Consider the following 15,543-nt stretch of genomic DNA (forward strand, 5'->3'; position numbering starts at 1 on the left):
AAGTGATTTGCCCAGGATCACACAGCTAGTAAGTGTCAAGTGTCTGAGGCTGGATTTGAACTCAGGTCCTCCAGAATCCAGGGCCAGTGCTCCATCCACTGCACCACCTAGCTGTCCCTAGATGACTTTTGTGTTCTCTTCCAGTTCCAGATTTTTTCTATAAAACCAAACAAGCTACAAACCACAAAAGAAACTGAAGGTATGTATAATATAGCTTAGCTTGGTCTTTTCCACATCTCCTTCAGAAGTAAGCCAGGCCTTTCCCCATTTTCTTTTAGGAGTAATTATGTGCTGATCTTCTGATGCTACTTTAGGTAAGTTGAAAGACCTGCTTCACTCGTTCTGTTCCAGTTCTGCGTCACCAATTGTCTATTGTACAACTGGATGTCTTGTAGGCATCTCACACATCCAAGAGAGAACATTGTCATTCTCCCCAAATTACTCCCTCTTTCTAATTTTTCTTTTTCTGTTGAGAGCACTACCACCCTTCTAGTCTCCTGGCTCATTGTCTTGGATTCATCCTTGACTCTTCCCTTTCTCCTCATTTGCTTATATCTAATCAGTTGTCAAATTTTCTTAATTCTACCCTCTCAGTATCTTTTAGAATCCATTTCTTTTTCTCTACTCATAGCCTCTACCCTAGTTCAGGGCCTTATTACCTCTTTCTTGGATTCTTGCAATAACCTCCTGATTAGTCTCCCAATCTTGAGGTTTTCCCCACTCCAACCATTCCTCCATACAGAGACCAAGTTGATATTCCTAAAGCACAAGTCTTATCATGTCAGTCCCCTGACCAACATGCTTCAGCACCTCTCTACTATATCTAGAATAAATATAAACTCCTCTCTTTGGAAGTTTGACTCTCATCTACCTTTCATAACTTAACACACATTCTTCTCCCTTAGTCACCCCACATTCTAGCTAATTTGTTCTAGTTGCTATTCTCCATTCTTGACATTCCATTTCCTGTCTCTGTGTCTTTGAATACAGGTTGTTCTCTATGACTGGAAAAGACTCCCTCCTCATGACTCTCCTATAGAATCCCTAGCTTCCTTCCAAGTTCTGCTCAAGAGCTACTTTCAACATGAAACCTATTCTGATCCCTTCTCCATCCCCAAGAGCTAGTGCCCTCCTGGCAATCACAGCTCATGATACTTAGTAGTTATTTAGTAAATGCTTATGGGATGAATGAATAAACATATGAAGATGAGACATATTTGTAGTGTGATGGTATGCTTGAACTTATGTACCATGACTTTTGTGCCTTGAATAGTTTTAGTTTTTACAGCAGCTCATACTTACTTTACAAAGCAGTGTGCAGCTGTGAGAAGCCAGTTGTTACTAAGCAGAGTGGCCCCACATCTGTGAATATTATTCTGTTGTAGGCTGGCTTGCCAAGGCCATTCCCCCTCCACACTATCCAGGCCTCCAGCTATTTTGTTGCCAGGGGACATTTTTGTTCGTCTTCCACAACCTGTTCAAATGAGGTTAACAAGTTCATTTACATTTGAAGACAGAAGCATATTTCTCCCAAAAGATAAAATTCATTGATATTTACTTGTGTTATACGAAATTATTTACAGTGAAATCTGTCCCTTAGACAGCTTGATGAAACATTAGTCTTGCAGAGGTTAGGCTATGCTTACTTCAGTCTAGAGATGTCTGAATAACTCAATTCAAATCCATTAATTAAAAAAAAAGAACAATATTATTTGTTTTTTTTTTGTCTTTGTAATATAGCTCTACAGCAAGCCAGTTCAAGGGATGGATAAGATACAGGGATGATATAATCAGAAGTAATTTCACATAAAGGAAATTTAACTTCTATGGATTTCCTTTGCTTGTATGAGCCATAAGAAACATGATTAAGAATGAAGCAATATTTAGGTGCCTAGATGCTCACATTACTATATAGAACTTGAGAAAAAGTAAATCAACTGTAAAAGATACAGACATGAAAATGCTTCAAAAATGTTTTCAAAATTGAATTTATATTTGCATCAGGATTTGGGCTTGGTTGGCCTAATTAGGTTCCAAGAGCCATGATTTCAAGTTTTACAGCCTTAAATCTCCTTTATAGTAGTGGGGAAAACTTAGTGTAGCTCTCTTTTTATTTTAATCTACTTGATTACCTCTTTATATGACCTCATCTTACATATGGATACTCCTGTTAATCAGCTATCATTTATTAGTGAGGTCACCAGTAGCATCGCATAGCTAGGTACCCGTAGAGCACCTAGGTGGTATAGTAGATAGAGTGCTAGACTTGGACATGCATGATAAGACCTGAGTTTGAATCCTGAATCATATAATTATTAGCTATGTGATCTTCAGCAAGTCACTTATGATCCGTCAGCCTGTTTCCTTATCTATAAAATGGAGATAATGAGAGTACCAGCCTTAGATAATTTATGTAATTCACTATATTACTGCTAGCTGTTATCAGTATTAACTATATTTATAGTACAATGTATGAGCCATCTCCAGTTAATGGAGTCAGAGACTATCAGTTTATATATATATATATATATATATATATATATATATATATATATATATATATATATATATATATATATATATATATATATGGAATGTAAATCAAATCTAAAATCAAAGCTTAGAAAATGTCATTTTTGTCCCTTCCTAGGGCTATGTTTTGGGACTAACCTAAAGAAAAAGAATTCTTGAGGTAATTTTAGATGATGGATTATTTTGTGGAGCATTATATATAACTGAATACTCTTCTAATGCATCCATAGACATGTTTCTTTAGGTTGAGTTAGACAAGATTAATAGGATAGAGAATATTACATATTTCTTTGAGGTTTTTGATCCAGACCTCTTGTTCTACTATACTATAGTTAGGCTTCTATCTTGTCCCCTTTAATAATTTTTTTATTTTGATTTGACTTTATAACATTATAGTATAACCCACAGCTGAGTTTTGGAAGATGTCTAGTGTGTTGGAATTCTATATCTGAAGCCCAGCATTGGATGCTATTTATGAAGGACAGGGTTCTTTCCTTTGACTCAATGACTAGAATGCCTTTCTTCCCCCTTCCACACCCTTATCACTGATGTTTAAAAAAAACTAATACCAAGTTCAGAGGTTTAATGATGGTTCCTCCCTATCTCCTCCCTTTTTTGTTTGGACAACATCTAAAGGAAGTTGGCTTTTGCTCAACTTTTTGCAGAGGGAGTCTAAAAACAAAGGTGCTTCTCTGCTAGGAGGAACAACCGCAGGCAATTCCACTTCCTGATTGTATAGCCTTGCTCAAGAGCTCTGATCTGGTTAATTTTCATGGATCAGCTTTAGACAGCATTCTTCTTTTATTCTTCTGTGTTCCATCTATTATTAATCTTGTGGGCATTGTCAATGCATCTCTCCTGAACATTTCTTTTTTCTTTTTGTCCTGAACATTTACTTCTTGAAGTGTATTGCTACCAGGAATTAGTAGAGATGAAGAATCCTTGCAGGTGGCCTTAGCATATTTTCTAAGCCTAAACATATTTTCTTTAGATGCTTCAGAGGCATATTTACTTGTCATGACATCATCTTTTGAAGGGACATATATCAAAAGGTGGAGCCAAGATGGTGGATTACAGGCAACTCAGCTGAATTCTTTCAACATCCCTCTCCAAAAAACTTTAAAATGATGTCTCAAATAAAATTTTAGAGTGGTAGAGACAACAAAAGTCCAGAATGAGACATTTCTTTGGCCTAAGAAGGCTTTGGAGGTTGATAGGAGATTTCTATGACACCATGGTAGAAACCTGACTAGAGCCCACACATGTGGCAAAAGCAACAGCAGCAGCAGCAAGCAGCTTTGGGAGCTCTCAGCTCAGAGACAGAAAGGGAGTCAGACAACTGGTCAGAAAGAGATTACAGGGGACTCTTTGTTGGCACTGACTGGCAACTCTATTGCCCATATACATTTCCAGGTCACAATTCCATGTGGAGAAGAGTGCTAGGGACTGATCACAAAGGATCAGGGGTTGGTCACAATTCTCAGGCAAAGAGAGTGCTAGTGCTTATGGCTGCAGGGAACAAGGAGTCCTTCCTGGTTAAAGACCAGAGTACAGACCAGGAGAGCAGTGACTATACTTCTGTCAGGATAACACCACTTGGAAGAACTCAACACTTGCAAACCACCAGAACTAGCTCTGAAAATTGCAGCATGAAAAAGCTTAAAGCTTGGGATGGTGCCTCCCTCTCCCAGTTGAGCAGAGCTCAACTTTATTTCAGTGAAGAACTAGGTTAGAAAAATGAGCAAACAACAGCAATAACAACAACAACAAAATGACCATAAAGAATACTAAAATGGCAGGGAAGAACAAGACATGAACTCAGAAATAGACAACAGTGGGACAACAGCTATAAGCAAAACCTCAAAGAAAAAGTCTAATTGGATGCAAGCCCAAGAAAAATTCCTGGAATAAAAAAAAGATAAAAGTGGTACAGGAGGGGCAGCTGGGTGGCACAGTGGATGGAGCACCAGCCCTGGAGTCGGGGGGACCTGAGTTCAGATCTGGCCTCAGACACAGCACTCACTAGCTGTGTGACCCTAGGCAGGTCACTTGACCCCAATTACCTCACTAAAAAAAAAAAAGAGTGGTACAGGAAAAATTGGGGAAAGAAATGAGAATGATATAAGAAAATTATGATAAGAGAATTAAACAGCTTGATAAAAGAGGCACAGAAATACTGAAGAAAATATTACTTTAAAAACCAGAATTGGCCTAATGGTAAAAGAGGTAAAAAAATTCACTTAAGAAAAGAACTTAAAAAGCAGAACTGACCAAATGAAAAAAGAGGTACGCAATTTCAGTGAAGTAAATAATTCTTTAAAAATTAGAAGTAGACTGATTGGAAACCAACAACTCCATGAGACATCAACAAAGTTAAAAGAATGAAAAAAAATGAAGAGAATGTAAAATATCAGAAAAGCAATTGACCTGAAAAATAGAACAAGGATAGATAATTTAGGAATTATTGGACTACCTGAGAGCCATTATTGAAGAGTCTAGACATATCTTAAGATATTATCAAGGAAAACTACCATGATATCTGAAATCCAGAGGGTAAAATAAACATTAAAAGAATACACCATTCACCTCTTGAAAGAGATCCCAAAATGAAAACTCCTCGGAATATCATAGCCAAATTCCAGAGCTCCCAGGTGAAAGAGAAAATACTTCAAGCAGTCTTAAAGAAACAATTAAAACGGGGCAGCTAGGTGGTACCATGGATAGAGCACTGGCCCTGGAGTCAGGAGGACCCGAGTTCAAATCCAGCCTCAGACACTTAACACTTAGTAGCTGTGTGACCCTAGGCAAGTCACTTAACCTCAATTGGCTTACACACACACAAAAAGAAACAATTAAAATATTGTAGAGTCACAATAACATCACAAGATTTAGTAACTTCCACATTAAAGGAGCAGAGGACTTGGAATATGATATTCTGGAATGCAAAGGAGCTAGGATTACAACTAAGAATAACCTACACAGCAATACTGACTACAATCCATCCAGAGGAAAATGGATATTTAATAAAATAGAGAAATTTCAATCATTCTTAATGAAAAGACCAGAACTGAATAGAAAATTTGACATTCAAACAGAAGACTAAAAGAAACATAAAAAGGTAAACATGAAAGAGTAACCATAAGGGTCTCAATAAAATTAAACTGTTTACATTCCTATGTGGGGAAATGATACATGTACCTCTTAAGAATTTTATCATTATTAGGGCAGTAAAAAGAGTTTACATAGAGAGAGCACATGGATATGAGTTGATTATATTAAAATCATCTCCAAAAAATATGAAGGACTGAAAAAGAGGGATTGACTGGGGGAAGGGGGAAGTGAGAAGTAGAAGGGGAGAATTTTCTCCTATAAAAGAGGCATGGAAATAATAGTTTTGACAGTGGAAAAGAAAATGGAGGGGGAGGTGGGCAATGCTTGAACCTCTCATTGGAATTGGTTCAAAGAGGAAAGACGATGTATATACATTTATTTTTATTGGTTTTTTTGTTTTTGTTTTTGTTGGTTTTTTTTTGTGGGGCAATGGGGTGACTTGCCCAGGGTCACACAGCTAGTAAGTGTCAAGTGTCTGAGGCTGGATTTGAACTCAGGTACTCCTGAATCCAGGGCCGGTGCTTTATCCACTGCGCCACCTAGCTGCCCCTATATACCTATTTTTAAAAAATAGAACTCTAACTTACCCAATAGGGAAATAGGAAGAGAAGGGTATAAGAGAGAGGGAGGAGATAATGAAAAGAAAGATAGCATAAAGGAGGCAGTGGTTAGAAGCAAAATAGACTTTTGAGGAGGGACAGGATAAAAAGAGCAAGAGAAAGAACAGAAGAAAATGGGATGGAGGGAAATGCACAGTAATTATAACTGCAATTCTTTTTTTTTTTTTTGGCGGGGCAATGGGGGTTAAGTGACTTGCCCAGGGTCACACAGCTAGTAAGTGTCAAGTGTCTGAGGCCAGATTTGAACTCAGGTACTCCTGAATCCAGGGCCGGTGCTTTATCCACTGCGCCACCTAGCCGCCCTATAACTGCAATTCTTAATGGGATGAGCTTACCTATAAAATGGAAGCAGATAGCAGAATGGATTAGATAACAAAATCCAACAATATGTTCTTTACAAGAGATACACTTGGAACAGAAAGACAAACAGAGAGTTATAATAAAAGGCTGGAACAAAATCTAATATGCTTCAGCAGAACTAAAAAAAGGTAGGGGTAGCAATCATGATCTCAGACAAAGCAAAAGCAAAAGCAAAAACTAGACCTAATTAAAAGATATAATCCAAGAAACTACATTTTGCTAAAAGGTACTATAGATAATGAAGTAACATCAAAAAAATTTACAACAAGTTTCTCTGATAAAAGCCTCATTTCTCAAATATATGCTGAGTATAGAACTGAGTCCAATTTATAAAAATAAGATCTATTTCCCAATTGATAAGTGGTCAAAGGATATAAACAGTTTCCAGAAGAATAAATCAAAGCTATCTATATATGTCATATGAAAAAAATGCTGTCAAATACTATTGATTAGAGAAAGGTGAATTAAAACAACTCTGAGGAACCATCTCATATCTATCAGAAATTACAAAGGCTAGAGTGCATGAGGGAAAAGTAGGTACACTAATAAACTATTGGTGGAGTATTGAATTGGTTCAACCCTTCTGGAGAACAGTTTGGAACTAGAACCAAAGTAGTATAAAACTGGGCATACCCTTTGATGTAGCAATACCACTTTTAGGTCTGTATCAAAGAAAGAGATCAAAGAAATAAAAAAATAAGACCTATAAATAAATAAAAACCTATTATGTACAAAAATATTTGTAGCAGCTCTTTTTGTGGTGGTAAATAATTAGAAATCAAAGGTTTTTGATTATTGGTTGCGGAATGGCTGAACAAGTTGTGGCATATGATTATGATGGAGTACTATTATTCTGTGAGAAATGATGAAGCACATGTTTTCAGAAAAACATGGTAAGACCTATATGAATTGATTCAGCAAAGTGAAGTGAGAAGAACCAGGATATCCCTGTGTACAATAACAGAAATGTTGCAACGATGACCCATTGTGAAAACTTGGGTACTCTAATCAATAAAATCATTCAAGACCATTCCAAAGGACTCATGATGAAAAAAATGCTATACTGTACCTCCAGAGAGAGAACTGATTAACTCTGAGTGTAAATGGAAGTATAATTTTCTCACATTTTAATTTTTCTTGCTTTAAAAATATGACATGTGGAAATATGTTTTGGAGGATTTCACATGGATAATTGCCTTCTCATTGGGTAGAGGAGGATATGGGAGGGAAGGAGAGACTTTGAAACTCAAAATTTAAAATGAAAAGAATGTTAAAAATAAAGAATACATTTTAAAAAATACTTAAAAGGGAGTTGAAATAAGCCCTAACTACATTTACATAATTGCTTAGTTTATATTATTGCAGGGATAATAAAAATTACAGATTCTTTTTTTTTTTTTTTTTAGTGAGGCAATTGGGGTTAAGTGACTTGCCCAGGGTCACACAGCTAGTAAGTGTTAAGTGTCTGAGGCCGGATTTGAACTCAGGTACTCCTGACTCCAGGGCCGGTGCTCTATCCACTGCGCCACCTAGCTGCCCCATTCAGATTCTTAAAATTAAAAAAAGAGAGGACATATATAAGATGAGCCTCTTACATACTATGAGGGTGAGTGGAGAGTGTGTTTTCTATGAATGTTTTGAGCTGCTTCCTCTCACTGTCTCTGTTTCTGTCTCCCTGGATATAGATATATTTTCCTTTTTTCCTTTTAGCTTTTTTTTGGACTTTCTGATTCCTTCACAGTCTTATTTCCTACAAACACTTCTGTAGTCCTTCCACTGGTCTTATTTCTTCCTACTTAGACCCCAGTTCCTGTTTCTACTAGCAACTTCTTGGGATACAGAAATATAGAATTTTTGAGTTGGAAGGGATCTCAAAAGGCATCAGATTCAACACATACTGAGGGAAATCCCTATTATAAATTACCTGAACAAATGTCCATCGAGCTTCTACTTGATGACTTCCATTGAGGGGAAGCCTACTACCTTTCAAGACTCCTCATTCCACCTTTAGATAGCTCTATTCAAAAATCAAAGGCAGCATGGTATACTTGATAGAGATCTGAACATACAGGCAAGAAGACCTGTGTCAAATCTGACCCCTGACACCAATTGCTCTGGGCAAATCATTTAACCATGCTGTATTTTAGTCTCTTTATCTGTAAAATGAGGGGGTTTATCTTAATGATCATTAATGTTCCTTCTAACTAAGAATCTATGATTCTTTGAAGTTTTTCTTCTCATGCCTAAATTTGCCTCTTTGTAATTCCTACCTATTGCTCCTGGTTCTCTTTTATTGGGATCAAACAGAACAAGATTGACCATTCCCCCCCCGCAGATAACCCTTCAAATCCTTGAACCCAGATACTGTGTCCTCATTCTCCTAACAAACCTTATTTTACTCTTCTATAAGTTACACATACTCAGTTCCTCCTGCTGATACATTTCTGCTATGGACTCAAGTCCCTTCACTATTCTTATTGCTTTCATCTGGAATCTCTCCAGCTTCCAGATATCAATTGACTATCCTCATTAATGTCCTTCCTAAACCAGGGGACCAGGAACCAAATTATCTAGATATTATCTGATCAGGCAAGAATATAGTATTTCCTTTAATACCACCTAATGTCAGAATTTCTTTCTTTTTGTTTTTGGCTGCTACTTAGCACTTCTGACTCATATTGAATGTGCTATCTATTAAACCTCAAAAATCTTTTTCAGAAAAAAACTTGTTTAATCATGCTTTTCCCATCTTATGTTTATGAAGTTAATATTTTGGACTGAAGGCTAAACATTTACATTTATTCCTATTGAATTGAATTTATTACTTTAAGCTCTGTCTTTTAGTCTGTCAAGATGTTTTTGGATCTATGTTATCAAGTGTGTTAGTTACCCATTTCAGGTTTGTGTCATCTGCAAGTTTGATGAGCATGCCATTTATGCCATTATCCAAATCACTGATAAAATATTAAAAGTCCAGGACCAAGCATAGATCCCTAGGTTACTCCATTGGATACCTACTACAAAGTTGACGTTGCACTGTTAATAACTACTCTGTAAGTCTAGTCATCAAACCAGTTCCAAATTCATCTAACTGTTACTGTATAGTCCAAATCTTTTCATCTTTTGCACAAGAATAATTTGAGATACTTCATCAAATGCTAAGATATAGGTAACCTATGACAATAGCATTCCTCTGATCTTCCAATTTAATAATCCCATCAAAAAATGGAAATAAGGTTATTCTGTCATGACTTGTTCTTTTAAAAGTCATGCTAACTCAAACCACTGATTCCTTTTTTAGAAGTTTGTTAACTATCTTCTTAATGTCCTAGAATCTTCCTAGAGATTGAAGTCAAGCTCACCAATCTACAGTTGAAAGACTATTATCTTTCAAGATCCCAACTTCCTTTCTGTAGTCTTGGAGTACCTCTGCCTTTCTCCACAATCTTTCAGATATACCTGACAGGGACTCAGCAACCCATACTATGCACCAGTTCTTCCAGTGCATAAAGAAGTAGAAATCAAGCATCCTCTCTGGTTTCTTAAATGGAGGATGCTTTATTACAGAAGAGTGGTCTAAGCTGCTGGGTCTGTGTCCCCTTTCTTTAAGGGAGGACTACCTTCACCAAGAAGCATTGTTTAGGCAGTCTTTTAGCTATTGTCCTTGTGGTGGCCTACTCCTTCGGAGGTGGGAGCCATGTGAAAAAGATGTCCCAGGAATAAACATCTGGTGAAAGAGTAAGGTTGATATTTTGACTATCTAGCTAGATGCATGTGTGTGTGTGTGTGAGATTGTTTTTCAGCACTCTAAACAATTAGGACAAATGTATTAATACCTTCCTACCATCTCACCCCCCCCCCCCAAATCACTCAACCTAGTTTTCCATTCTCAAATGCCATCTGTGTGTGGAATTTTCTCAGCCTAAAATTGTCTAAATGCAAAAAACATCTGTCTTTAGATAGTTTTACACTAAAAATAGGATAATAATAACTTTCTGTACTGACTTAAAAACAAATCTGTCAAGACAAACCTGCATCATATAGCACTTGACTCTTAGACTGTAGGCTATCAATCCTTTGTGTCTCTAGGAAACTAGGTTTTATGTTAAAATATCCATTTATCATCAAACTTACACATATTCAGAAGATTTTCTGCTGGATCCGTATCAATATCTAAAAAAAGATAAAAAGAAAGAAAATATAAGTATAGTACAACAAAATTCTGTTGTATTTTGGTTGCATGTGGTTTCTCTCCTTTATCTATAGGACATAATATGATGAAACATTCATGGTCCCATCTAACCTCCAATGATTGACTACAAAGAGAAATGCTTTTTCTCTGTTCATCTGTTGTATTCATATTTTTATTAAAAGAGATAAAAGTGAATATAAAAGGTTCTCCTAATGGCTTTCACTCATTCCAAGAAGATTGACCAAAGGAGCAATGAAACAACAGGGAAGTTAGAACAAATTCCTGAATTTCTTCTTCTTTTGGCCTTGAAGAGGCTGCCATTCCAAGGTATTCTTGTGCTGCTGGTGGGATGGTCACTTGTTGCTCACTGCTGCTTGCTACTACTACTATTGCAGACTGAGCTGTTAGTTCCCTCTAGCCCCTGTCTGCTTCTACAATGCTGGTAACCATGATAGAAAAAAAGGGTGCTAAAACTATCCCCTAAAAGTTTTCAGTTCATTTACAAACATTTTTTCCCTCTAAATGTAAGATCCAAGCCCAGTGACCAAAGAGATAATGATATGCCTCTGGAATTTAGTCTTTTACATGCTTATTCCTGTCTTCCTTTTTAGGCTTTATTACATATTACTTTCCTTCATGTACTCTTTATTTCACTTCCAGATGTAGCAACGTGCTTGTTATTCTTTATACTTGATGTTCAATTTAATTTCTTTGTGCCATTTTAAAAATAAGAAATCCTAATAAAAAATTAAAAAAAATAAAAATAAGAAATCCCTTTAGTTCTCTCCTAGACTTAGCACCCCCTCCTATATGTGGCTACTGTCCTCCCCTTAAATCACTTTTTATTTTTTTGCTATGATTTTATTTCATATATATTTTGTGTTTACTTAAAGGTATACCTGTTTTTTCCCCAATAGAATGTATGCTACCCAAGGATAGAGACTGGTTTTTGTCTTTTTTCTCCAGTGCCTGGTCAATAGCACGTTCACAATAAACACTTGAATGAACAGATGAATAAATAAAAAAGGACTGAACCATATTTATATAGACATTATTCCTATTAACAAAACCAGAAGATGTAAAGATATTATAACTTAATGGCAAAACAGTTCATAGATTCTCTTCTAAGATGTGGTTAAAAGAGTTGGTGGAACTCAACAAGAAATATCGTCTAATGGAAAACTTGTTTATCTTGTTTTGCAGTGAAATTATTGTAGTTTGTTTTTCACCAGCATTGATGCAGATGACGAAGAAGCAAGTTCTATAAAGAACTTGACAAAATTTTTTTAAGCCAAGTCAACATATATTCATTGACATTTAATGACAATGTGAAGTTGGGGTTAACAAAAAATGGAAAATATGAAATTCATGATTAAGAAATTAAGAAAGCCTTGTTGATTATGTCTAATTTATCTGGTAAATATCTTGTTTTTCCATAATTATTCTTAGGTTGGCTCCCCTATTATATTGTGAACTACTTGATAGCAGGAACTATATTTTTTGCCTTTTTATTTCCTGCACTTAGCACAGTTCCTGGCACATAATTGGCACCTATAAATGTTTATTGATTTGCTGAAAATCAAAGATGTATCTATTACTCTAAAGCCTTATGTTTATATATAATGAATACTTTCTTCAAGGAATCCAGAGACACTAGACTTGGTATACTTTAGGTAATAACAAATGAAGCTAACCAGATCATAAAAGATAAAAATTACTGATTACTGGCATTGAAAAATTTCATAATTAGCTATCTATAATAAACAGGTTAAACAAAGTTCAAAATTAATTATCTAATTAAAGAGAGGATAAAGGTAGCAGCACTGTATTCAGTGACCAGATTATAAGCTCCAAACTAACTAACTTACTCAAACAAGCTGTTGATTCTGAAAAATGAAAGACATATAAAAATAATAATATTACCTATTCTGACCTCTAAATATTAACATTTTTCAGAAGTTTAATGATTGCAAAGCTATTGCCACAATAAAGGATTGAATAGATCACATAAATTACCTTAGTCAACACCTGATTTTCTTGTTAGGGGAATCCCTCCTGGATCACTGAATGGATCATGGCAGAGGGAATTGAATAGCTCAATAAAAGTATAAGCTATGACATACAGCATTACCAAGATGGACAGGTCATAGTGGAGAGCTCTGACAAAAAATGGTGGAGAACCTTATGGAGAGTGGGTCTAGAATGCTATGGTTCATGGGTCACAAATAATTGGACATGACTGAATGACTAAACATGAAGAACAAAAATAATAACCAAGGACAATGCCTATTTAAGGTGAAAGCTATTTGAAAGCAATTAGAAAGAGGATGACAGAGTATAATCAGGAGTGCTTAAAAAGCAGCAAAACGTAGTAGATGGGAAAATATACTTATGGAAAGCTTAGTGTGATTCTCAATTAAATCATCTTTATGAAACTGGAAGGGCAAGAAATATATGTGAAATGGAACAGATTAGTCAACATTACTTTCTGTAATTTATTTTAATCTTGAATGATAGCAGAACTATCAAAGTACACAAATCCTGGGAGTCAGGAAGACTGTTTCAAATATCATCTCAGATGCTTATTGCCTATGTAATGTTAGGCATGTCATTTAACTTCTCTCTGCCTCAGTTTCCTCATATGAAAAATGAGGGGTTAAATTCAATAATTTCTAAGATCTCTTCCATTTCTAAATCTAGGATTCTATTATCCTGTGATGTTATAATTTAATTACCTCAATCTCTGATATGTTTTATGAGAAAGTGTAAATAGTGCTCAAGAACAGAAAGTCAGGAAGAAAGATTGTACCTGGCCAAACATAGAGAAGAAAGAGATATAATTTTAAAATCATAGTTGAATTAATTTTCATGATATATCAAAGAAGCAAAAATTCCAGAAGAATGGAAAAGATCACATATATAATTAAGATAAATGTTCAAGAAGACATCATTATTCAACTTCTGAGTTCTATAAAATATTAGAGTGGTCTAGGTACACATTGATGCTATCTCCAATGAGGGGAAAAGCAGGTAGGCTTTATGGACAATCCTCAACTGAAAGCCACATCTTCACAGTCACACAGTTGCCTGAAAAGTGTTGTATGATTTTTTTCAATACCACAAGAAGATGGTAGATTTCATAATCATCAAAAATGAGAAATATTTGATAGCTTTAGTATTTTAAAAAGATTTCAATGTTTCTGATTTTTTAGGTAATTTGAATGTTTCTGATTCTTTAATGTAATTAAAGCTGTTGTAGTAGTCCGTATGTTACCTGCCTCTGTGATGTCTAAAGTAAATGAAGCATGAACAATTTCCTCATATTTAAAATGAGATGTACCACATAATTTCTAAGGTTTATTCTGTGATTCTATGAAAACTGGCAATATGTAAACTATGTATGGGTAGCCTTCAGTTAATCAGAATATTTGATTAACTCAACTAGTACTTACTAAAAATAACTGATATATGAAAGGAGATGTGCTAAGTGCTGAGAATACAAAGATAAAAAAGGAGACAGCCTATGTTTTCAAGGTACTTGCATTTTACAGATATTAACAAGAGAATTTCATTCTCAACCCATTCAGGAATAATGGAAATTTATTGAGACAATGATACAGTCAGAAATCTGGATTCAAGACTTGGCTCTGCCATACATATTAATCTTTGCAAGTGGGGACAAGTTATGTATCATCTATGATTTTTACTTTTCTCATCTGCAAAATGGGCTAATAATGTCTTCCTATGCAGAGGACTATTGTATGAAATGAAATAATGTACTTTCAATGCTTTGTAGCCATAAAAGTATATAAAGTATTGCTGTTACTATCACTACTACTAGAACTACCACGAAATAATATGAGTTTAACAACAATAGTAATGATAATAGGATACACTTACACAATCACTTTGAGGTTTGCAAAACATTTCATATACAATATCTGATCTGATGTTGTCTAGACATTCCTGGATAGAGAAATCATTCCAGGGAATATCATCAAATGAAATTATAGTGATTATAGATGACTTTGCTGTGGGGCGATAGTCTTAGTGTTGTTCTATACAAATGGAAAGAATGTGAACAGCTGAGAAATTCAGTCACCATTATTCATTCTATCTGGAATTTGTAAATCCATAAATCTAATAGCATTTGCACTTAATAGATGTTCTACAACAAAGAAATCACAAGTTGCCCTGTAAATTAAACACTGTAAAAGTCAATGTGAGTTCATTTTTTTATTGTTATCCTTGGCATAATAAAATCAGATGAAATGAATCTTGGAGGGAGTAACCAGTTCTACATGCTAATTACAGTATAAAGACTTTAATCAATTACACACTCTCACATTAGGTTGCAAAACTAACCAAGTAGACAAAAGAACTCTCCACTAAAAAAAGGCAACCTGTCTGAACAGAGAGGCAAAAACAATTCAGGCAGCTGAGTTGACATGACTCAGAGATACTTAAAAACAGCAAGCTGGTATATTTCCATGTCTAATTCTTCATAGTTGCTTTCCAGAAACTATTTTGTTAGACTGGCATGTGGTATTTTGTTTGGGCATCAGCACGTTGGGAGAGGTATACTAAATACATTAAGATGATGGTGAAACAATTGATCTTTCCGATGTGTATTGGTGAAAAGTTAATGTTCCACCTGCACTATCACCCCTTTAGAAATACCACCCATCAAACTATTTTTCCTCTTGATACTTGAGGTTCCTTGTGGTA

The 15,543-nt window shown here is 35.5% G+C and overlaps 1 protein-coding gene across 1 annotated transcript in view; it reads right to left on the reverse strand.

The window, feature by feature from the left end:
- LOC122732955 (transmembrane protease serine 11C-like) overlaps positions 1 to 15,543 on the reverse strand; it is a 101,632-nt gene that overhangs the window by 27,913 nt on the left and 58,176 nt on the right. Inside the window, exons 5-6 of the mRNA XM_043973409.1 lie at positions 10,758 to 10,796; positions 1,303 to 1,474 (exon numbers count right to left, since the gene is read on the reverse strand). Coding sequence (XP_043829344.1) covers positions 1,303 to 1,474; positions 10,758 to 10,796 — 211 coding nt within the window. The remainder of the gene's footprint in view (positions 1 to 1,302; positions 1,475 to 10,757; positions 10,797 to 15,543) is intronic.

Source organism: Dromiciops gliroides, chromosome 6 (assembly GCF_019393635.1).
Source record: "Dromiciops gliroides isolate mDroGli1 chromosome 6, mDroGli1.pri, whole genome shotgun sequence".
Taxonomy (NCBI): domain Eukaryota; kingdom Metazoa; phylum Chordata; class Mammalia; order Microbiotheria; family Microbiotheriidae; genus Dromiciops; species Dromiciops gliroides.